This window comes from Myotis yumanensis, unplaced genomic scaffold (assembly GCF_028538775.1).
Source record: "Myotis yumanensis isolate MYYU_CA2020_CCGP unplaced genomic scaffold, mMyoYum1.0.hap1 SCAF_12, whole genome shotgun sequence".
NCBI classification, from domain to species: domain Eukaryota; kingdom Metazoa; phylum Chordata; class Mammalia; order Chiroptera; family Vespertilionidae; genus Myotis; species Myotis yumanensis.
In genome coordinates this window covers 17,399,136-17,424,926 of record NW_027223763.1, presented here as the reverse complement: position 1 = coordinate 17,424,926, position 25,791 = coordinate 17,399,136, and the positions used below count along the sequence as shown (strand labels likewise).

The window sequence follows — 25,791 nt, the reverse complement described above, 5'->3', positions numbered from 1 at the left end:
TCCTTGCATTGTTTTTACATTTTGGATGATGTCTGTAGAACTTTAAATTGGTTCCTAAATATTAGGTGTAATTTGAACTTTGAATATAATTTTATCCTAACTATTGCATGTAATTTGATCTCTGTGTTAACTGTGTTCTGTGTCATGTTTTGACTGTTATTTGTTTTTACCTTGATTTAGGGCTTTTGACAAATCCCCCTTCCCCTTTTAATCTTTCTTAGTACACAAGGCTTGGTTTTATTGTTTTTTGAAAAATCAATATAATGGCCTAACATTTTAATTTATATGAATCTTTAAATATATAAATTTCTAGTTCTTCTATTTTGGTATATAAGTCTCATCGATGGGCAACATCTCTAAATCTCTTATCAGAACTTCGGTAATTCAGAGAAGTTACATTTGGTGGAAAATGTCCTTAAAGTTAGCCGAGTTTTTAAAAATTACCAATAATAGCTGTCCTTGAATGTTTACTTTGTGGCTGAATCTCGTTTCTCACAACTACTTTATGAGGTAGGTAGTGTTACCCACCTTTTTAAAAAACAGCAACAACAGCAAAGACTTGTGGTAAAGAAGTAACGTGCCCAAGAACAGCACAGCTGTGACGCTGGTACAGAAATCCAGACAGTCTGCCTCCGGGCGGGGCGCTTACGCCAGTATGGAATATACAGCCTGTGGTGTGGTACCCTAAAAATAACCCGGAAGTGATCCATAGGGGTATGCGTATAGGAATTCCTACAGTTGTTCTGAATCTTAAGTTTCTGATTATTGGCAACATTTAGATCACTATGGAGAGAGCCCCTACTCATTCTCTTCTCTGCTCTTCCGCGTTCTCACACCTCTGGTCCTGTTTCTTCACGGGCTTCTGACTTTCCATCCATCCCATGACTGCTGATCTTTCTAAGCGTTTCCCCCTCAGTCCTCTCCAATCCTTCAGGAATCGAGTCTTCCTAGGTCACTGAGAGGTCACTGCTGGCTGGGTCTCCACCCTAGAGATTCTGATTTAATTGGTCTGGGCATCGGAATTTTTTGTTTTTAGACTGCCCTAGTGATATCCTTGGTGCAGTCAAGGTTGAGAGCAACAGCCCTAGGCTGTTTATTCACGGTGTGGTGGCCTCCGCCCCGTGGCTTCATTTAATTCTCCATCTGGCCAGGAACACACAATTCATCACTTCGTTGTCCTGCCCCACCTCGCGTCAGCCTGCCCTCTGATCTTGAACCCACCTCACAATTTATAGCTTCTTGACGTTCACAGTCCCGCAGAGGGTGATCGCACAGCCCTGGATTAGTACTACTGCACATTCATGGGCTCGGATCTCAGCGAAGCCCAGAGGTGCCTGGCAGTACTTCCTGTCTATACTTAGCTCTGTCACCCCTGGCTGGCAGAACCTCTTCTACACCTTCGCCATCCTACCCTCGTGCTGGTCAGATTACCGTCACTCCTACTTCACACTGTGGATCCTAATGTGTCACTAATTATTCTGTATTCTCTCCCTTTACCCTTTGGCTAGCTCTTTCCCCTTACCATATATACTCAAGTATTAAAAGTTAAAAATAATGAAAAATTGAACTGGAAACCCCTTCTCCATCTAGTTAGTCTTTGGCCCTTGTATTTGCTGTCAGGTTTCAAGAGAAACTAGTGTTTATTCACTGTTATCACATCTCACCTCCCATTCATGTACTTAACATGTATTTACCTACCTACTCCTGCCCAAAGTGCTCTGAGGTCACCAAGCATACAGTCCAGTAGACATTTTGGTTCCTTTTTTTTTTATCCTCATCAAGGATATGTTTATTGATTTGAGAGCGAGTGAAAGAGGAAAAGAGAAACATTGATGTGAAAAAACATCAGTCGGTTGCCTCCCGTATGCTCCTGGATTGGGAATCGAACCTGCCACCTAGATATGCCCTGACCTGGAATTGAACCTGGAACCTTTTGGTATACGGGACAATGCTCCAACTAACTGAGCCACCCAGCCAGGGCGACATTTCAGTTCTTGTCTTAACATTCGATATTGTTCTTTCTTGAACCCTTCCAAATTTCCCCCTTCTCTGGTCACTCACTCACTCTTAGTCTCCTTCATGCATTACTGGTTCTATGATATTAGTGATATTTATTTGTGGCCACCTGCTAATGGCATGTTGTACTTGGGAGAGTTTATGAGTATTTACCAAAAGTAGATGGTTCCAGTATTTTTATCTCTGGACTAACCATACCTTCTGAGCTCTAAATATCTATTTATTTAGTTACTCTTCATTTACTCTCCATTGTTTTTAAAATTGAGAACATATGATGTATCATTGTTTTGCTGGACCTGGAGACTATAAGGGTAGAAATGGGCATCCATGAGCAGTCCTGTGCAATGTGTGGGTGCAGTAAGCTCAAGTTCACACTGTTCAGGTCATGCAGAACGGTGACCTGAGACACTTAAATAAAAACTGGCTTGAAAAGCAGTCAGCCTCGTCTGGCCCTAGCAGAGCCACTCATCAAACTGGCCCATTTGGAGAACGGCACCACCCAGGCCACTCTCGAGCTACCAGGTAAATGGTACTGTCATCAGTTCTCTTCACCACACACCTGAGGGCTTCTTGTTGTTGGCGAGTCAGAATGAGTCTTTGAGAAAATTCTGCATGCTTGATAGGAGAAGCTCTTCAAGGGTTAGGAGGCATGTCTGTATTAGCACGTAAAGTAAAATGTCTTAGTGAAGCCGGGGAAGGGACGAGCAATCGGATCAGCACTGGGCTGTTGAGCACTGTTGAAATTATCCTTGTTTTTCATCTACAACCTTGCTAAGTGCAGTGTGTCGGCGGGCGAGGTTTCTCTGTAGTTGGTCATCGCCACGGGTGCATGCTTTGGTACAGCTTAATAGCAGTTAGTGATCACCAGTGGGACCAAGAGATAAAAATTCTCACTCTTCCATGATTTCAGTGTCTTCGTAGCTCATTCTCTCTGGACTGCACTCTGGCTAATTTCTTCAAGTCTAGATTCCTGTTCTCCAGTTCTCCTTTAAGTGGGCAGTCTTCAGTTTTACCTGCTGCGTTTCCGATGTCAGTGATCCTAATTTTACTTCCAGACACCGTGTGGTCTTTTTCATATATTCATCGTCACAGATGATGGTCTCTCATTGTTTAGTTCAAGCAACACAGGAAGTTTGCATCCTGGGTTCCAGAGCCACATGGTTGGGCGTTCTCCAGAGAGACGTTTCCCTTCTGTTCCTCTTCGCTCAAGACTGAGTCCGAAATAGACCGTTTCCCCATCTGTCCTCTGTGGGCCAGGGTTTTTCTACTTTGCCTTTCACAGATTTCCTGTGAATCTGGTCTCGGGTTGTCACCATCCCTAGGTCATCCGGGACCAACAGGTGGCCCAGGGCCCGTAGCGTCTGCAGCACTCACTGACTTAGAGTTTTCTCCTTTCTGACTGGGAGGCTCTCCTTGTTTTCCTAACAGTGCAGTCATGTATTTAAAGACTTGCTTTCAGTGCGCTTGTATTTAAAAAGAGGGAGAACAGTATAAAGTTATATGAGGCTTTATATATATATATATATATGTACATGCCTTGGCTTGCATATATATTAAGAAAACCTCTAGAAAGATCAGCAAGACGCTACTGGTGCTGGGGAGGTGGTAATAGGAATAGGTAGATGGGAGACAGGGAGACTTACATGAACTTCTAAATATTTTTTTGTGATTTGAACCATGTGGTGGCTATCTTACCAGTTCAATTAAGTATTACTAAAACTCCCCCCTTCCCCCCCAGCAATCTAGATGTTCTGTACTGGGTGGGTTTCTCTCTAGACGTCCAGTCTATTATTTTGTTAGAAATAGTGGTCGTTTTTGTGGCTGTATACATCTTAGCTCATGGTTGAACCTCTATCCAGCCATCTTGATCAGTTCTGTAGATCAGTATTTTCCAACCTATTGGTGGCAAAGGATCAGTCCTTTAAAAATTTTCCTATCTGTTATGCATTGATAACTTTGATAAGCTACAATAAAAATAAGTTATTGATCACGTGTTTGGATGGCCTGGCCATGTGAAACTGCTGTAAAAGTTTCTAAATGATTTCTCTCTATTTCTTCTCATCACAGACCAATAAAAAGCACCTTGTGCAGTGGACCACACTGGACAGCACTGCTGTAGGCCGTGCTCCATTCTCTGTTTTTAGCATTTGGTGGTGTGGCTATGAAATCTATACACTGTCTTTTAAATGTCTTTCACGTGTAAATTTTTTTCATTGTAGGTAACCTGTTTTATTTCTGTAAGGATGTTGGTATGGCCTTACCTGAAACATTAGGTGTTTACTATGGTAACTCCCTGCCTTAATTGGCTGGGAGCAAGCCTGTGGCCGACTGCTCTAGAAGGTGGTACTGGTGTACTTCCAGGAGTCATTCATAGATTAATGGTGTATTTCATCCAACCTAAGAGGCGTTGATGCTGCTGGTGTTTTCTTGGTCTTCTGCAGGTCTCATAGGTTGGTTTTCATGCTACAGCGTTAGGACTCCCAACTGTCTGGCTGCCAGCAATTGTAAGATCCCATTGATTTCAGAGAGACTGAAATGTGAAAGAATGTGTGTCTTACGATAGCTTGCAGATGGCTCCGTGACTGTTCTAGCCTCTGTGGAGAGTTGATTTTGAGAAGGAGGGAGGCAGCCTTTGGTGACTTCCCTTAGAACTTCGCCACTCTGCCGAATGGCATCTCATTTCTTTATTGTGATAGCCTGACATTAACTGGGGCACATTCTTTCCTTTCTGATGGCATGGCTTCCCTCATTAGGAGCCCTGTGCTGCAGTACCCCTGGGATGGGCCAGCCCTGAGAACCTCGACCAACTTATCTGGGAATTGATGACACTGGCATATTTTCCAGGTCATTAGTAGACATTTTTCTCATCACTGAGATTTTTTTTTCTTACTTTCAACTTTCCCCTGACCCAACCCTACCATTTGCGGCTTGTGAATATTGGGAGTTCTGCTACTTATCCCGATTCCCACACACACACCGTTTTGATAGTTTTTTGGCCAGTTTGATGGCAGTACGGGAGGAAGGGCAGTTAATGTGTGGGCTAACATTGTTACTCATTTTTTCACCATGTATTTATTGAATGTCTGCTGTGTGCCCAGCATAGTTCTAGGCACTGCGAGTACAGCAATCGGCAACCGTCTTAAGTTCCGGCCTTCGTTGGAGTATTGCTTCTGCTTAGTTCTGGTTTTCCTTAACTGGAAGCTTCCCTGGTTCTACTTGCCTTCATTTTCAGATATCCCTTTAGAAAAATGTCCGTTAAAAATTATTATTTAACTTAGAATTTAGTAATTCTTGATAACTTGGTGGTTATATGTAGATTTGGCGCTAATATATTCTCCAGAAATAATGTATACATTGTTTGCTTTGTAGCCGATTGCACCTCAACAAGAAGGCAACTGACAAACAGCCATATAGCAAGCTCCCAGGCGTGTCTCTTCTGAAACCACTGAAAGGAGTGGATCCCAATCTCATCAACAACTTGGAAACTTTTTTTGAATTGGATTATCCCAAAGTAAGTGTGGTGTTGTCCTCATTAGAAATGGGCTAGGCCATCTTCTCTCTCTCTCTCTCTCTCTCTCTCTCTCTCTCTCTCTCTTTCTCACTCTCATGGTAAATACATAAAGAGACATTTTGACACTGTATAAGGTAAAAGTATGCAGAATTCATGATGATGTCAACCTCAAATTTTATGCTGTAGTAACAGTAGTCACAGGACAGAAATGGTTCACCACCTGAAATTTGGTCTCCTTCCATCACCATACATTTGACCCTCTTCATCCTCTCCCCCACTCTGTTCCCCTCTGGGAACCACCATACTTTTGACTGCATCTATAAGTTTTGTGTGTTCATTTGTTGCGTTGAGTGAAATCCTATGGTTCTTGTCCTTTTCCATCCCACTTACTTCATTTAACATAATACTCTCAAGACCCATCCATGTTGTTACAAATGGCAAGATCTTATCTTTTTTATGTCTGAGTTGTACTTGATCTTCTTTCAAATTGAAAATGCAAAAATTAGCCTTTTATAATTCAGAAAGAATTACATACATACAATTAATTTGTAAAATAAGCTCTACAATAGGAAAAATGGGAGTTTTTCAAGACCTACATTATATAAGTATGTGCAAAGGAGAATTTATTTTTATAATGAAAGACTATGTTCATTGGTTACAAATAAATCTCAGAGCATAGCTAAGAAGAATTGTATAAATTTATTCTTGTGAAACAGTCTCACATTTTAATTTTTAACCATCAGCCTACCCTTTCCCCTTTTCTCACTAAACCACTTTTAAAACCTAATTATAGAATTTCTATATTGTAGCTCATGTGAGATGATAGTCATGGAATTTAAATGGTTGTGGAAGTTAGTGTGGGTTTTAATTGTAGAAAGAGTTTTTAAAAATAACTCCAGGAACATATGTAGCCATTAATTATGAACATTTGGGATGAATCAATAATTGACTTCTTAATCCTGATTTTTTTTTTTTTAATTACAATTCGGGATTATCTCAAGAGCTGTAGTTTTCACTTAGTTCTTTTTCCACTTAAATCATGTCACCAGGCATTTAAATTGGTTGAGGAGAAAGCTATTTTGATACTTTGATCACGGTTTTATTTTCTGATTACAAAAGTATTGTTAGCTGTGTAAATAGAAAATTTAGAAAGCAGAGGGAAAGCACAAAATACCTGCCACCTAAAGGAAAATTTTGATCTCGTGGCATTTTATTTGCTTTTTAAAAAAACAAACACAATGACAATGTTCCACAGAGACTGAAGTTAAACCACTGAAACATCACACAGACCTGAGTGTGAATAGATGAGCCCTTTGTATCGACAAGGAGGCGGGTAGTCATGAAATGAACATTCATGTGACAGCCAGGCCCAATGCACTGTAATAATTTCATCTTGTCATGTGTGAACATTGTTTTAAAAAGTATGGAAACATTTTTATTCTGGACATAACTCCTTCCCCTGGTATTTGATGTGCAACATTATAGGCCATTTGGGAGAAAAATAAAACATACGTTGAAATTCTAAAATTTTATTTAATTTTGGACATGTGCAAGATTTACTACTGGAACTTGTTCTGAATTTCTAGGTTTAAATTTCGGTGACATTACTATACTAATTGCCTTGAAAGATTTCTGTGATTATATGTATTCCTTGATTAAAAATTATTCCTTGGTGCCCTGACCAGTTTGGCACAGTGGATAGAGCATCGGCCTGCGGACTGAAGGGTCCCAGGTTCGATTCTGGTCAAGGGCATGTACCTTGGTTGCGGGCACATTCCCAGTGGGGTATGTGCAGGGGGCAGCTGATTGATGTTTCTCTCTCATCGATGTTTCTGGCTCTCTGTCCCTCTCCCTTCCTCTCTGTAAAAAATCAATAAAATATATATATTTTTAAAATTATTCCTTGGAAAATATATAAGAATGGAAAAGTGATACAGTTCATTTTTCATAAAATTGAGTACTCATTTGGCATCAGCATAGAAGGCATTGGAGAGAGAGTCAGCCAGTAGCAGGAAAACTCAGTAATCTGCATCTAACATGACTGATGGCTTTACTTCAGTGAGTTCTGGCCATATGAAGAATTTGTAATTAATGATCAGAGTTATTAACAGAATGAGACTATGGCATTTATGACTTTTTTCTTTTCTGCAAATACAGAATTGGTTTAAAACATTACAAGTCCAGTGCATGTTTGAATTCTTTATTGCCAGTGGTGTAGCTATCCTTGAGAGGAAATGTTTTTTAGCCAGTCTTCCAACAAAGAATTGAAGATTGAGAATAGGATCACTTATCAAAAGATGAAGCACAATATATGTAATAAAACTACTAAGTCAGAAAAATTAGGGGTCTTTTAAATAAATTTCAAAAACTGTATAAATTACCTACTCAAAAATAGGTAAGTATTTAGTATTGTCAAAACTTTGAATTCAGAGTGGTTCTCTTGCAAAACATTTCCTGGCTGGCATTTGTCTTTTACTGAAAGCTGCCCTAAGGGGTGAGTTCTGGGAGGGGGCGGTCAGTGGGGAAAAAACAACAACAATAAAGCAGACATCTGTAATACTTTCAACAATAAAGATAAATTTTAAAAAACTAAAAAATAAATAAAATATTTTTTTAAAAGGCTGCCCTAGGATGAGTGCCTTAGCTTAACAAATACATTCATCGCCTACTCGGCACCAGAGAATGTTCTGGGCATTTGGGGTCTAAGTATATTCTTTCCCCAAATGATCTTCTGTAATCCAGATGTCATCATAAGATTTTTCTGTAAACACGACATTTAGTTATTTATAAAAAATTCAAGATATTCCTATCCATTATGCAATATAATTGATTAATATATATTAAAACATTTTTATGTTTAAGAGGATATTTTATGTTGTTTACTATATTTAAAACTTTGCATTCCTAATGTTGATAGGGCTAAATCAATGAGGAACTTTTTTTCTAATATTATTTATACATCTAATATTATTTAATTAAGATTACTTTTTAATCATAAAGCAGAAAAATTGCATTCATGATTATTGCAGTTTCAGATATTCATTTCTTAAATATCAAAGGGATGAGTCACAATTTGTGGGTTTTTTATACCTCTCGTTCTTTAGTTCTTTAGTCATCTCACTGTTTGAAAAAAAGGGGGGAATTAGTCAGTTTAGCTATTTGTATAGCAGCCTTAGTAGAGATTTGATGGAGGCTAACCTCATTTAAAGTATTCTGGGGTTTATTTCTAGATCTCATGTCTTTATGCTGTATCCTTTTATAGTGGAATTTACTTATATCACTTCCAGATTTGTGAAGTACATGTTTTCTTGAGATATTCATAAAATATGTTTTTAATAAACACTGTATTTTGTGTTTGCTAAGAAAGTCTGTAACCAATAAGTGTTTGATCAAACTGTGAAGACACAGAGGTGTGATTATCATAGCTGAAAACTGAAGGCTCCTGGTTAAATCTGATACTTTAGATAACACTTGGAATGCTACCTCCAAATGGATATGATTTTTCAACATCAGAAACAATTAAGCAAAAGTTGTGTTTTATAATAAAAGTCTGAACATTTTCTTGATAATATGAATTGAGTTTTATTTGCACCAAGGCTAATTAAAAGGTAAACCTTGAATTTGAACAAAGTAAACTATATGTACTCCCTTACTTACATTAATACCATATAATTCTCAAAAAATGAAAATGTTTGCTGTAACCTAGCATAGCTTTTTTTTTTTTTTCTTCCCATTGAATACATTTCTAGTATATTTTACAAAGTTTTCTCCTGCTGGGGAAAAAGGCTAAAGTTAGCTTTTTAATTCTATTTTATGAAATGGCATTGCTTATAAATACTTCCTTTCACTATATTCACTCATACCTGCCAAAAAGCATAAACCATAAAAACGTTAAGGAAACTATGCTATGTTTGCAAAAACAAGGAACTCTTTAGAGCAAGCCTGGCTGAGCAGCCCACTGTAGTAGGAAAGGTAATTGTCACTATTACCCTTTAGAAAGTCCCTTAACCTTCCTAATCTTCATTGTTAAGGTCAATACCTTTTGGCAGCTCAGCCAGACATTGTTCTGAAAGTCAAGTTAGGGTGATGGCTGACACTTTCTAGAACTCAGAGTCAGCCCTTTGGGAAATCTTAGGGGTGTGGCAAGAGTGGGGCCTTTCCCTTCTCAGAGTTTTATCTGATCTCTGGAAACTAGGTAGCTTACAGTTGTTTTCAATGCCTCTTGAGTGGCAATTTGGTCAGTGTTAAAGGTAGATATTGGGTAGAATGTATGAAAAAACATTTACTTCACTTGAAAAATGAATCTTACCTATTACTTTCTTCATAGACCTTAGTCCTTTCTCTTTTGTGCCCAAACCACTAATTTCTATACTGCCAATTTTTGCTGAGATACTATATATTGAGCAAATAGTAATTATTGTGCTCAAGGGCACTGTAAACATTTTATTTTCACTTTTTACTTGTGTGTGCTTATCAATGGAAGTAAATAAAATAGTCCTTCCCTTTACACGAGTTAGCCCTTAAAAAGTTGTGTCCTTAGCTCTTTATTTTTTACAAAACGTAGCTTTGTTATTTTTTCATGGAAATCATTAATTTAACCTCCTTTTTTTTTTGCTTCAAAATGTCCAACCTATTTCAGAAAGAGGATTAGTAGAAAATTTGTCATTGAGTCAGCATGAATTTATCACCACTTTTGAAAAAAATATCCCACAAAATACTAAAGTAGCATCTTTGTATGTGGAAGCAAACATTTTTTTTAATTTAATAGTTTATTAAATGGTAACTTAGAGCTCAAGATTTTATAAACATGTCACCCCAGAGATTCTGATTAAAAAATCTAAGAATAGGGCCTGGTATTCCCTTTTTAAAATACACGTACCAGGGTAACTTTGACACAGTCAGTTAAGTGCTAAGAAATTACTTCCTTACTTTACTATCAAAGAGTAAACATAGCACTGAGAGAAAAAAAAATTCTGAGTATTTTCATAGGTTAAAGGCTAAGCATTCACCCTGGCTGGTGTGGCTCAGTTGACTGAACTTCGTCCCATTCACCAGGAGGTCACTGGTTTGATTCCGGGTCAGGGCACATGCCCAACTTACCGCTGGATCCAGTGAGGGGCGTGCAGGAGGTAGCCCATCAATGGTTCTCTCTTATCAATGTTTCTCTCTCTCTCTCTCTCTCTCTCTTTCAAAACAATAACATTTTTTTTAGAAAGGCTAAGCATTTTTTTCAAGATGATACATTTTGAATCAAATTCTATTTTATTTTTTAAAAATTATTATATATTAAGTTCAGAGACAAAGTTCTAGAGAATGGAGGCTGTGTTTATTTGGTTTGCTTTCCACGTTGCTTTTTACACTGCTGGGCACTGTGTGAACATGTAGTAAATCTTCGTGATGGAGGGCATGGAGAAGCTTGAGATCTGATCTGATTACTAGGCTATGCCTATCTGGGAATGGCAAGATTTCAACTGTGGGCGCCGCCAGTCTCTCCATTCTCCCTCCGCTTGCACACAGGCCCTGTTCTGGGGAAGCTGCTCTGATCCGCAGCCAGCACTTAGTATCATAAGTGCATCCATTATGAATACTCTCTTACTGTTTAACTTGTGTGTACAATTGCTTGATTTTCTTAATGCTTTTTGATCAACCAGTAAATACTACTAAGTGCTTCTTTTTGTAAAGAGATTAATTTACATAAAATGTGTTCTTTGGCTAGTATGAAGTACTCCTCTGTGTACAAGATCATGACGATCCAGCCATTGATGTATGTAAGAAGCTTCTTGGAAAATATCCAAATGTCGATGCCAGATTGTTCATAGGTAAGCTGCGAATTCTCCAAAAACCATTTTGCTATAATAGTATTAGATGGCAGTAATCTTGGCTTTAAACTATTGATTAAGATGTCAGCCACCCATCGAAGTTATTGGCATGCTTGCTTTATGCATATTTATTGGAGCGGCAAAAGGTGTTTATATTCTTATGAGAAAGCTTCAGTTATAAAAACAAAGGTTTTTTTTTCATATCTGGGATTAACAAAGTAACAAAAAATAATCCCAAATTATGTTTAACTCATCAATCAGATATAAGAATCTGCTAATTTGCTTCTTTAATATTTTCACCTTGTGGCCTTTTTGTATCTCCTTCATTGTAATTGGGAGTTAGCATAGAATTCACTTTTATTTTATTGCAAAAGGAATATTTTTCCAAAAGCTTGTATGTAGGCTTATTCTAAAGACTTTTGTAGAGGTTTATTTTCCAATATATATTGATTCATGCTTACTATTTTTTTAAAAAACATATTTTATTGATATTTTACAGAGAGGAAGGGAGAGGGATAGAGAGTTAGAAACATCGATGAGAGAGAAACATCAATCAGCTGCCTCCTGCACACCACCTACTGGGGATGTGCCCGCAACCGAAGTACATGTCCTTGGCCGGAATCGAACCTGGGATCCCTTAGTCTGCAGGCCGACGCTCTATCCACTGAGCCAAACCCGTTAGGGCATGCTTGCTATTTTTTAAAAAATATATCTCTATTGACTTCAGAGAGGAAGGGAGAGGGAGAGAGAGATAGAAACATCAATGATGAGAGAGAATCATTGATCAGCTGCCTCCTGCACACTGCCCCATTGGGGATTAAGTGTGCAACCGGGCATGTGCCCTAACCAGGAATCAAACCATGACCTTCTGGCTCATAGGTCAACACTCAACTACTGAGCCACACCGGCCAGGCCATGCTTACTATTAATATAAGAACTTATGAACTAGAAAGCTGAAACTAATAAAACTTTAAAGATAAATGATATCATTCTCCTTTGAGAATGGACAGTTTTTTTCTAACTATATCATTGTGAATAAGAAATGTAAAACAATGTTAAAGTATGTTCATTTAAATTATTAAATATGCAAGTACTTTTTATTTCTCTCTACCATATGTCTGTGTAATAGAAAATATTTTCAGTGTTGAATGAATTTTTCATTGCTGTGCCTTTCCATTTTTAGGTGGCAAAAAGGTTGGCATTAATCCTAAAATTAATAATCTAATGCCAGGATATGAAGTTGCAAAGTATGATCTTATCTGGATTTGTGATAGTGGAATAAGAGGTAAGGCTTTTCTTATTTTATAAAACTATTTATTTGATGAAAAAAGTTCCAAAAGCAGTCTGAAAACAAATTTATCAACCCTTTTTGTTATCCTAATAAAATAATTCATTTTATCATTATTTTATGGTAATGTGTCAAGTTATACTAAGATTTTGACTTTTTTATGCTACCCTGGAACGTTACACATATAAAAATGTTCTCATCTTGAAGAGAAAAGTTCAGCCATTAAAAAAGTACAGTTGTGGTCCATTATACATTCTATAAACTTTCTCACAGCTGTAAAGTTCCTCTTGTTCATGTGACACTTCTACTTTGATCTGTTCGTGGCACAATAACCACACTATCTCACACAAAGGGACAGAAATTATAGATATTTTACTAGAATACATTTAGGGCTTTTCACTTAGATGATTTTAACAGGAAGCCTTTTCTATACTGAAATTTTAACTTGCAGCTTTAAAGGTTTATACTTACTGTAACTTCAGAGTTCTGTGCTATGCTGTTGCATTCTAATTACCTCAGGTTTCTCAACCTCAGCACTAGTGACGTCTGGGCTGGTAATTCCTTGTTGCTGAGGCTGTTCAGCAGTATCCCTGGCCTCCACCCACGGGATGCCAGTGACACCCCTGTCAGGGTGCCACCCAGAAATGTTTCCAGATAATGCCAGGTGTCCCCTGTGGGGCAGCAGGTCAGACTGCTGCCTTCGATTATTTGTATTTAAGTCCAGGGTGGCACTCCTAATAAGTCAGGATCCTTACATATCTATCAGGGACTATGTTCAACACATTTACTATCGAAAGTTATATACTATCATGAATGTGTTATGTTTCCAGTGCACAAATCTCTGTCAAGTATAATCTTACTTGATTCCTGGCAGCAGTTTTATGAGAGAGGACATCTCCTACCCTCCAAGAAAGTGTAGGCTCACTTCCTGTGGTTGGAGAATGGAGGAGGCGGCCTAAGAACTGGGGTCCTTTGACTTCTACCCCTGTAGCTTTTGACTAGGACACATTGTCCATTACTCCAGTTTGGAGGATCTGAAACGGGAGTAGTTAAGGTTTTCAAGGTATATCCATAGTATTAGGTATATAATGGCCTAACAACGTATAGAGTAAATTAGCTTATCGTAAATTACGCCTTTTTGAAATTTTGTATTCGACTCAGAAAAGGAATTGAGATTCCTTCAATAGATCCAAATGTAAAAAAGAATTTAAATTTTTTTTTTTTTTTTTTTTTTTTAGTAATTTAATAACTCACAGAATATATTTTACATTAGTGGGCATTTTACTAAAAAGAGTGTTTTCCTCTCTCCCCCTTGCCACCTTTTTGTCTTTTTTATGTAGTGCTTCCAGACACACTCACTGACATGGTTAACCAAATGACAGAGAAAGTTGGCCTGGTTCACGGGCTGCCGTATGTAGCAGACAGACAGGGCTTTGCCGCCACGTTGGAACAGGTGAGTATGATGCTCATAAATAACATTCTTGTTGTCGGGTTCCTACTCGCCCAGAAGCTTGAGACTATTCAGAGAGTTGGGATGACATTTTGGGAAGGACTAATTGTCCGCTAATCGACTTTTTGTTTAGAAAAGGAAACTCTCAATTCCTTCAAAATAAAATATGTCTTATTCTTCTATGCCACATTGTGTTTCTGTTTTATAAGTGTCCAGGATGATTTATATGTCAGTGATAAGCACCTCCCATTTTGCACCAACCCCTGTAGTTTAGGTTTAATCTACCAGACTTAGAATGAATAGAAATAGGCCAGAGGATTCATTCCATTCTATGAAGAAATCTGTAGAGCCTCCAACTAGTCCATAGTCCCACCCCATTCCTCAGACCTCACTTAATAACTACCTACGGAATTAAGATGTATATTTCTGGTCTTAGAAGTTTGGTCCTATTCAGTACCACAAAGGGCTTCGTTACAGTCTGGGTATGGGGTAGGTAGCAAGAATCATATTCTTAATTGCTCTGATAATTCCCTGCTCTGTGCTGTGTATGTAACTATTGCCATTGAGAAAGATCACTGCTCTCTATTTCAAGCTAATTAGAAGACGTAGCATATCTCAGATGCAAATAATCAGTAGGGTTTTATGTATAATAAGTAGGGTGATGACCATCTTATTCTAACCATTAATTTTAACAGCTTGCATATCTCGTGACTTCACAGCTATCTAGGGAAAGGGCAGTAAAATGGGAGACAGAATTTTAGTGTCTGCCCTGATTATGAAAAATAAGTTGAAAAATAAAATTGGGGAAATTGAGAAGCTCAGTGACTCGGGGGCAGGAAGCAGCCAGCTATGAATGGATACAAGAAAAGGAGTTAAGAAATCATCCTGTAGGTTGATAGGTGGTGTTTGTATATGTATTCATACATATATACATATATATATATATATACTATATATATGTAATATATATATTATATGTGTGTGTGTGTATAATTATATGAACATTCTGAAAGCAGGATGATAAATATTTGTTCATTTTTATATATAACAATGAGTGATATTTTTACCTGTCTTATATCTAAATTAAGTTTTATTTGGATAAATCTTTGAATCTTGCAGTTTTCGGGAAGATAACTTTTATTTGAGAATAGAATATACTTTTCCCTGATGAACAAAATAGATCCAGAGACATGGAAGCATGGAACAGACTAACAGATCTCAGAGGGAAGGCGGGGGTGGGGGAAGAGATTAACCAAAGAACTTATATGCATATATGCATACCCCATGGACACAGACAGTAGTGTGGTGAAGGCCTGAGGTAGGGTGGGAGTCAGAGGGGAAAAATGGGGACATCTGTAATACTTTCAACAATAAAAATAAATTTTAAAAAATAGAAGTAATAAAATAATAGCAAGAGTAGTCAACCAATAAAATTACTGACTGCCTGACATCTGTAAACATTATTTATACCAATTTTTATTCAGGTAATTTATATAAGAATATGATATTCATTCAGTCATACTTAAAGGAAACTCATTAGAAATAAGAGTTTATAAACACCATACATAAAATTCTAATTGTATACATGTGTTTCTGGGTTGTTTTTTCGGCAGGTGTATTTTGGAACTTCTCATCCGAGGTCCTATATCTCTGCCCATGTAACTGGTTTCAAATGTGTAACAGGAATGTCTTGTTTAATGAGAAAGGATGTGTTAGACCAAGCAGGAGGGCTTATAGCTTTTGCTCAATACATTGCTGAAGATTACTTTATGGCCAAAGCAATAGCTGACCGGTAAGAAAACTAAATTACATTAGGCTACAGTATGCTCAGTACCTAACTTCTGTTGGTTTATTCTATTTGTTAAAACCATGGATTAAGGACTCTTTATTTTTGCTAGTGAATGCAGAATAGGTTAATATTTTCAGAAAGTAATTTCTATGAATTCATAGATAATGTTATTCTAAAGACATAAATATTCTCATTCATCTACATTCTTCAGATTAATGAGGTTTGAAGTGATTAAAAGGAAGTTTCTTTGTAATTGTGAATGTTCATTATTATGGGTGTACATTTCTGTGTGTTTTAGAAGAATTAAAAATATCAGTGTAGTCATAAGCCAGTAGGTGAAAATTCAAAGGACATTATTTCAAAGTTTGAAATTTTCAGATTATTTGGGATTTTGCTAAGAGGCCAACTAATGGTTCACATGATTAACTTAACATTTCCCTATCACAAAATAATACTGTTTGCTATTAAAGGGGATCCTTGTCTTGTGTGATAATTTACTAAAGAAGTGGTTTAAAAATTGAAGTGGGGTTTTAAAATTTTCTCATTAATGGTGTTCATGTTGTTTTGTGGTTTCATAGTGTTTTGCAAGAGATATATGATGTCACTTTTTATTTACATTTTTTGTTGAACACACACACATTGCCCTTCCCCACCCCTTTTTGGTTAGTAGACTAAACTTTTTTTAAAAATTTATTATTTAATGTATTACATATGTCTCCTTTTTCCCCCATTGACCTCTCCCCGGCCGTTCCCACTTAAACTTTCTTTTTCTTAAAATATATTTTATTGATTTCAGAGAGGAAAGAGAGAGGGAGGAAGAGATAGAAACATCAATGATGAGAGAGAATCATTGATTGGCTGACTCCTGCAAGTCCCACGCTGGGGATCAAGTCCTCAACCTGGGCATGTGCCCTGACCGGAAATCGAACCGGACCTCCTGGTTCATAGGTCGACGTTCAACCACTGGGCCAGAGACTAAACTATTATATACAGAACCCATTCCATTTAGAACTTTGAGAATGCCTGTCGTTTAAGTTTCTTACATTGTAAACGGAGGGGTTGTAGCTTCTTCCAGCCCTTAGATGGTACTGTCGGGGGCCCACGTAACTGCTCAAACATCCGTATGATGTACCCTGAGTGGGGTGCTAATCCTGAGGGCTAGGCTCTCCCTGATGACTCTTTACAGTGATGATTAAAGCATCGCCAGTCACACTTGCATGTGTCCATCATCACAGCTCAACTGTCTTAACTTTCAGAGGTTGGCGGTTTGCGATGTCCACTCAAGTTGCCATGCAGAACTCTGGCTCATATTCCATTTCTCAGTTTCAATCTAGAATGATCAGGTGAGTCAGCCGCTTTCTGCCTTTTATACTTTGTTTAAAAGGGGGGGAGGGGGGTGATTTTTATGTGGTATAACTTGGTTTAAAAATAAATCTAAAAGTCAGATTTTTCAGTTCCAGAAAAGAAAGTTTAGCTAATTTAATGTCTACATATATTTTCTTCACTGTGTTACACGGAAAGCATTCAAAAAAGAAATGTGGAGATGATTTTTTTATGTGCTCATCTTTATTTTCTCATTCTCTATACTTTGAATTTTATAATCTTTATTCATATAGACCATACAAATGAATTTCTAGCCCTTTTATATGCTAAATAAAAATAGAAGAGATTCATTAAATACTCTTTGAAGAGGGGGACCTTGATATAACATGGTAAAGAACTGATTATTTTGGGGGGGAAAGGTTTAGTCTTGTAACCAAGCTATTGTTTAAAGAAAGTCCTTTTATTTTTTAGGTGGACCAAATTACGAATTAACATGCTTCCTGCTACAATAATTTGTGAGCCGATTTCAGAATGCTTTGTTGCCAGTTTAATTATTGGATGGGCAGCCCACCATGTATTCAGATGGGATATTATGGTATTTTTCATGTGTCATTGCCTGGCATGGTTTATATTTGACTACATTCAACTCAGGGGTGTCCAGGTATGTGGATAGGTATGGAAAGATTGGCAGTCACTTGATGGAACCAAAACTTTTTAATTTAGCCCTGAACGGTGGCTCTGTTGGTGGGAGTATCGTCCTGTGTACACCAAAAGGTGGTAGGTTCAATTCCCAGTCAGGGCACATACTTGGGTTTCAGGTTCAGTCCCTGGTCAGCACATGTGCAGGAAGCACCAACCCATGTTTCTTTCTCACATCAATGTTTTTCTCTCTCTCTCAAATTAAATCAATAAAAACGTGTCTTTGCATGAGAATTTAAAAAAAAACAAACCACTTTTTAATTTATTAAAGGTAGAAAAGATCAGATAGCTTCCCATTGAAGGTTAATATCAAGTTTAAACATTCCTTTTGTTGGTGGAATGTGGACCCAAAACTCAACTTGACTTTCAGCTTTCAGTTGTTATGCAGTCACTGTTATTAGGGCTCAAAGAAAAATAACAATGATGTTAAATTAAAAAGTGTTCACTCAGAATATATTAGGCTAGCAGTTTTTTAATGCCTCTTATTTACTCTCTAGAGGCCTGGTGCACTGATTCATGCACCAGTGGGGTCCCTTGGCCTGGCCTGTGCCCTGTCGCAATCCGGGATCCCTCGGGGGATGTTGGACTGCCAGTTTGGCCCGGTCCCCACAGACCAGGCCGAGGGACCCTACCGGTGCATGAATCTGTGCACCAGGCCTCTAGTATGCATATAAGATCTTTGGTTAATCTCTTTCCGCCCTCCCCCCTCCTCCCTTCCCTCTGGGATTCATCAGTCTGTTCCTTGTTTCCATGCCTGTGCGTTGAGCATCTGCCCCCTGGTGGTCAGTGCACATCATAGCTACCAGTCGAATGGTTGCTTAGGCTTTTATATATGTAGATAATTAAAATTTTTATTATATTTTTTAATACCCCAGGTATGACGATATTTTTAAAAATATATTTTTATTGCTTTCAGAGATGAAAGGAGAGGGAGAAAGAGATAGAAACATCAATGATGAGAGAGAATCATTGATCAGCTGCCTCCTGCACACCCCCCACTGGGGATGGAGCCCGCAACCCGGGCATGTGCCCTGACTGGGAATTGAACTGTGACCTCCTGGTTCATAGGTCAATTCTCAACCACTAAGCCATGCTGGTCGGATATTTTTTCCATTGATTTTTAGAGAGAGTGGAAAGGAGGGGAGGAGCTACAGAGAGAGAAACATCTATGTGAGAGAGATACATCATTGAGAGAATTTACTCCCTCTCATGCCCCCACCTGCTGGCATTGAACCTGCAACTGACTTATGTGCCCTTGAGCCCGCAACGCTTTGGTCCTTGGCTCTAACCACGGAGCAACCAGCCAGGGCAACATTTTCTTTACCATTATAATATTGCATGACAGTTAAGTTATCTTAAGAAACGGATTTTATTTTTTTTAAACAGAGTTGATTTTTGTGTAGTGTACTTAAAAGTGTGAATTCAAAAACGTTTATTTTTTTTAACTGTGTCTTTAGTCTGATAGTAAATCAATTCTTCTTCTTTTTTAATTCGTAGGGTGGCACACTGTGTTTTTCAAAACTTGATTATGCAGTAGCTTGGTTCATCCGTGAATCCATGACGATATACATTTTTTTGTCGGCATTATGGGACCCTACGATAAGCTGGAGAACTGGCCGCTACAGGTTGCGCTGTGGGGGCACCGCAGAGGAAATCCTAGATGTATAACTACAGCTTTGTGACTGTACATACAGGAGAAAAAAGAAGTATTATAAATTATGTTTATATAAATGCTTTTAAAGATCTACCTTCAGTAGTTTTATCACATGTATGTTTTGGTATCTGTTCTTTAATTTATTTTTTGCATGGCACTTGCATCTGTGAAAAAAAAAAAAAAAAAAAGAAACACATCTGTAGTCTTGGCCAAATGGTATACATTATTTTGTGGAAGTAGAGAATCAAGAGAATTGGTTCTAGGAACCTGGGTTTGGTTTTTGTTGTCTTTTGAATATATATATGTATTCAAATGCTCTGCAGCAAACACTGACAGTATCCTTCAGTAGAAAAAGTTTCTTATTTGTGAGTACACTCTTTTAGAACATTGATGGAATGGCAGCAGCTTTGTTTTGGGGTTCAGAAAAGACTAAAGTGAATGGTATTGCGCAGTGAACAATCCACAGTGAGGTACTAACGGGAAACTTTTTCATGCTTTATGCCTACCTCTCGTAGTTGTTGCAGAGCAGATAAAAAGTGTAACAAGGTAGCCAGGCCTTGCAAAAACAAACAGAAAAACTTTACAAAATAATAATAACGAACGAGCTGGAGTCTAGTATTTCTATAAATCTGTGAGGAATATATTTTTTTTTTTTTTTGGCGTCACTGCAATGAACCCAAAGTGGTTGAGTTTGGTTTTTAATCATAGCCATGTATCGAAGGCATCTTTTTGACCAACTCTTGTTGGTTCTGTCTTGAACCATTGTTAAACACTGTGCTGGTAACCCTTTCCTTCCCTGTCCCTCACCTGACCCACCCCATCTGTCCTTAACTATTGGGGGGGGGGGGGGGGAGGGTTGTTTTAAGTGTGAGTGGATGTTTTGATAGTTATGAGGAAAAATGCATTTCAGACACATTTCACACGAGCTATTTTCTTAAACAGTATGTCTCATTGTTAAAAAGAATGTAATTACAGGTATTTAATATCTTTTTTTAAGTAAATATTCTAGCCATCAATAAATAAATTACAGTTGGGTATAAGGGGACAGGATGACTTTTACTCTTAAATAATCAGTATCAACCAAGTCTACTGTGCGTGTGGTTGGTTTTCTGCTTTATTTTATTTTTTTTGGTTTTTTACTATTACAGTTAGTCTAGTCTTATTTAAATTGGATTTTTGTATTCCAGTTTGTATGACAAAATAGACTAGAACAGTGCTCCTTGTAAATGCATGCCGTATTTCCCTCTCCCCTCCCTTCAGGCCGCTAAACTTGCTTGTCAGGTTGTGCTTAGCTTGTGGTGAACTGGACTTGTTTTTTGCTTTTTAAAAAATAGGCAAATATGTAAGGGACAGTGCATAAGCCTTTTTCTTTTTCTTTCTTTCTTTCTTTTTTTTTTTTTTTTTTTGGTCGTGGAATGTTTGCTCTTCCTTTAGGCAGGGATGGCATGTTGTCCATATGAACGCCTGCTGCGGGGCTGACACTGGCAATATGGCAGCTTTAATTCTAAGTTACTCAGTTTTCATGTCCAACTATCACGTGTAGCATATTAGCAATAACTACAGTTTGTAGACAATGAATACTTTTTCACTGCACTGAGCCAATTCATTTAATTGTCAAATGACTATATACATAGTTTAAATGGTAATATATCTATAAGTGTGTATATACTGTGTATACACATTGTACACAAGCCTCTCTCTGGGCCAAACTACTTCATTCTTTTTCCTTTTCCTTTTGCCTTATGATGAGTTTGTTTTGAAGGGCACCTTCTTCGTGAACAAAGGCTTTGACGCATCGTCCTTCCTATGTGAAATGGGTAGTACTGTTCCCTGAGGAGAGTTGCACAGGGAAAGCCAGTCTAGTTGTGACCCACTCCGTGTGTATGCTTTTAAATCACTGTTGTGCAAGTTGACTTTTGCTGACCATGTTTGTAACTTGTTGGTTGTTTCATGAAGTTTGGTTGATGCCGCCCTTGGCCTGCTGAAGCGAAATCATGCTTATTACTTAGCTTTTTGCTGATGTCAGCATGGGTAAGGGAACAACAGAACCAAAGTGGCTGGACAGACTTCCTGTGTTCTGTAAATACATCATGACTGTTCTGTGTGTGTTTGATGTGGGAGTGGAGGATTTCTTTAAAGTGAAGCTTCGTGGGAGCAGACAGAGTGATTTTTTTGTTTAGCGAGTTTAGAGTGGTGATAAAATGGTAAAAATAAATAAATAAATATTAATATCGGAGAAAGCATCACAACAGAACTGTAGAAATCCAAATTTAATGAACTGTCTTTTTAAAAGTATCTAGACTGTACCATGTTTTATTATTTAAGATCATTGTCCTTATGTTTTTTTGTTCAAAAAATAAAAATTGGAATACAATCAAAACATGAGCAATACCGCATTTTTGTTTCCTCTTTCCTTTTGTATTTTTATAAATAATGTTAACACGTTCCACCGTTTGCATCGGAATTACTAGAGCAGTTCTGTGAGGTGTGGGTTTTGAAATCTTCATTTTCCCAGTGCTACAGGGAGACTAATGGCTCAAAGTCCAGCTTTTGAACATCATTCTAACATGGTTGCATGTTAGAATTGCCCACAGAGATTCTGGCTTAATCATTCTGCTCATTGTTTACTGTGCAGACAGACCTGAGAAGCACTAGCCCATAAAACATTTAGAAAAGACCCATTGGTACCTCTGCTCCCCACCCCCATCCCCCTCACCAGGACTCACAGCCGGAGCTCAGCTCCAATAGGTAGGAACGCAGATCCAGGGGAAGGAATGGAATGGCATTGCAGCTGAAGACCTAAATGCCAGGCAGACGAAGCGGCACCCACACACTAACCAGGGCCAGGCTCCTAGTCTGAGGCACTGCCAGGCCTATTTTACCACCCGTCTAAGAAAGAAGAATACGCTTAGCTCGAGAGCCAGCCCCAGGGAAGGGGTGTGGGGAGACTGAGAGTGGTCTGGCCATGGCGCCACCTCTACGCCTTGACCCAGCCATCAAGCTCATTCTTTATAGTTTGTTAAACCCTAATGTTTAAGAAATGATTAACACAAAGTTGAGTGTAAGTCTTAGAATTTTACAGCTAGGCACATTCCAAAGAGCCCTCGCCCTTAAAAGTAAGGAAGGGGAGATGGCCACTGTGAAAGGTGTGATCCCAAGGGTGCGGCAGACAGTTGCCCACAGAGCTGGGAGTGGCCCCTGATATATCAGCCCCCGGTGTTGAACTTCACACCACTGGACCACATTTCAAGTTCTGCCTACAACAGCTTTACCACTTGTTACATGAACCCCAAAATTGAAAAACCCAGGTTTTTTAAATAACTGTCCATATTTATCCAACTCTTAAACATTGTTCTAGGAAGCCAGATTTAAACCTGCAGAACAAGAACGGAAGTTATTATAAAGCTAGTTGAAGGTAAAATGCTTTACGTATATCATTTGATGGAGAAGATTAGTACATACCACAAGACCGTGTTTACATGGATGAAAACAGTTCATTTCCTTCTGAAGCTTCGTGGGATATATTGTCTGAATTCATTCATTGGATGTGAATCTACTATTTCTTTTACTTGCTGCAAGTAAATAAAACTACCTTGTGACAACCAGGTCTGGCTTTTGAATAGAGCACATCAAATGGGGAACCCCTTGAGTTTGGTAACAGTTGCAGGCAAGACCATCCCTCCCGTGCCCACCAGTATCTTCTTGCTATAAAGAAAACCTCTACTCAAAATACTTCAGTGGCTTGATATTACTTTCAGGGTAAAGCCTAGGCTTTTCTCACAACAGAGAGGCCATTTAGGTTAGGTTCCTGCCAACCCCTTTAGCCTCATCTCTCGCCATCTCCCTAAACCCACTCACATAAACTCTCTTCATAGTGAATTTCCCTCCTTTTCCTGCTCTGGTCTTTGTGCATGTTGCTTCCTCAGCCAGATCCCCTGATTCCTCTAACTGACCCTCACCTCACCCTGGGGACTCGATTCAGATGCCAACTCCATGGCTTATCTTCCCGTTGCTGTGTACACCCTGCCCCCCCCAACCCACCCCCCACCCCGCCATCTGTGCCTCCACAGCCTCACCCCTCACTTCCTCCCTGGCACTTAACACTAATTATTTTAATTGCCCCTTTCATTGTTCATTATTAGACTGGGAATATCAAGGGCAGGGAGGTCAGTAACACTCACCTTTGTGCCCCAAGCACGTAGCTTAGGACCTGACACGAAGTCCATTCTCCAGAATCAATTAATGAACAAATAAAGATAAGCAGGCCTTTATCACTAATCTTATGCCTATAGCTAATCACAGAGGAGTGCAGGCCTCGGAGCCAGAGCGCTTGGGTGCGCTTTCCAGCATCAACATTTGCTTCCTGTACCTCTCTGTGCCCCCAATGTTATCTATGTGTCAGGGTTGATGTGAAAATTAACGGAGTTAATGCACATGAAAAGCCACATTCTCAGTAACAGGTTTGTGTTCCTAAAATAAGGATCTAAGTGCAAGGCCGTGGTCACAAAGTGAAAATGAAAGCTTGGTTACCCCCTGAACAAAGTCTCTCTTCTTACTTCAAGGCCTGAAGAAAAGATTTGTTCACAGTCTGGTGGAGAGGGTTTGCATGATCTTTTTTAGAGCAACTGATCCTCATCCTTGGGTACTTCGGGGTAAATAGTGTTTGAGGAGAAAACTCAATCGGATTATAAGTAGTGCCTTTGTAGCCCATGTAATGCTGTCCAGAATGCTAGAGCCAATGGACTGAGTTGCAAGGCCTAGCAAGCAGTTGCAAGACTTCATTGTACAGGCCTGCACTCCTGCAAGAACAGTCCACAGAATCTGAAGGCTGAGAGAACTTGGTGTGTACAGCAGGGCATTGCACACATATGTGGAGTGAGATGCACCTGTGGCATGGGCAACATTCGAAGAATTTTACCTGGCTGGACTGTGTCCAACTATTCTTTTTTAAAATATATTTTCATTAATTTCAGAGAGGAAGGGAGAGGGAGAGAGAGATAGAAACATCAATGATGAGAGAGAACCATTGGTCAGCTGCCTCCTGCATGCCCCCTACTGGGTATCGAGACTGCAACCCAGGCATGTGTCCTTGACCGGAATCGAACTTGGGACCATTCAGTCCACAGGCCAACGCTCTATCCACTGAACCAAACCAGGTAGGCCCAACTATTCTTTTAATAGATAGCTGGTTCGGGATAATTCAAAGATAATTTCTGAGGTTCTCTGACTCTGGACACTGAGTAGTGAGTGTGGGGGTTGAGGTCTTTCTAGAACTGGTCACCAGAAAGGGAATTTTCTTCTGCATGGCTTTGTAGCTCCCATGGCTCCCAAACAGTCCTATGAATTAGACTTATTTTAGTTCTTTGTTATTTTTTAAAAACACGTTTTTATTCATTTTAGAGAGAGAGAGGAAGGGGGAGAGAGAAACATTGATGAGAGAGAAACATTGATGGGCTGCTTCCTACATGGCCCCTATTGGGGATGGAGCCGGAAGCCCAGGCATGTGCACTGACCAGGAAGCAAACTGGTGACCTTTTGGTACATGGGACGATGCTCAGCCAACTGAGCCACACCAGCCAAGATTAAATGAGAACTGTTTGAAACACCAACGACAGTGCTCCACTACCTTGTGGTAAAACCAAGAATTCTAAACCTTTGTAAGTTTTCCTAAGATTCTGATGCAAGCACTTTCTAGCACACCTTGAGGAACATTACGGTGAAGGTTAGCACACGAGGGAATGCATTTTGCACAGTCAAGGGCCGTGGAGTGCAGGTGGTGGCCTTGGGAGCAGGATAGTTGAGGCTCAGCTTTTAGGACTATTTTTTTATTCTAAGTGAAGTGGCTGTGGCCGTGTGATTTATGATTAAGGAATATGTATTTAGTATCCGTCCCCTTTTTGGCACAGAGCTCCAAAAGCCCTTAGAATTTCCTAAAGGATGAGGGCGGTCAAGATGCCTGTTGTGATGCTAATGAGGTGGCTTTTGGACTGCACCCGTGATGGAGGCTCCGTGCCAGGAGAGCCTACCATATGACTAGGGGGTTGGAACCCCCATGACCTCTGGGGATAGGAGAAGGGCGAGAGATGGAATCCATCCCCAGTGGACAATGACTTAATCAACGGTGCCTATGTAATAACGCCTCCACACAAACCCAAAGGATGGGATTCAGGCAGCTTCCCGGCTGGCGAACACGTGGAGATCTGGGGAGAGAAGCGCCTCCGGAGAGGACATGGCAGCTCCGA

The 25,791-nt window shown here is 39.1% G+C and overlaps 1 protein-coding gene across 1 annotated transcript in view; it reads left to right on the top strand.

The window, feature by feature from the left end:
• The window catches only part of UGCG (UDP-glucose ceramide glucosyltransferase), a 33,090-nt gene extending 11,156 nt beyond the window's left edge, over positions 1 to 21,934 (top strand). The window contains exons 2-9 of the mRNA XM_070430901.1: positions 5,386 to 5,527; positions 11,244 to 11,346; positions 12,530 to 12,631; positions 13,975 to 14,087; positions 15,698 to 15,876; positions 17,130 to 17,216; positions 17,668 to 17,857; positions 19,393 to 21,934. Coding sequence (XP_070287002.1) covers positions 5,386 to 5,527; positions 11,244 to 11,346; positions 12,530 to 12,631; positions 13,975 to 14,087; positions 15,698 to 15,876; positions 17,130 to 17,216; positions 17,668 to 17,857; positions 19,393 to 19,563 — 1,087 coding nt within the window. The 3' untranslated portion in view covers positions 19,564 to 21,934. The remainder of the gene's footprint in view (positions 1 to 5,385; positions 5,528 to 11,243; positions 11,347 to 12,529; positions 12,632 to 13,974; positions 14,088 to 15,697; positions 15,877 to 17,129; positions 17,217 to 17,667; positions 17,858 to 19,392) is intronic.
• Positions 21,935 to 25,791: the final 3,857 nt, after the last annotated feature.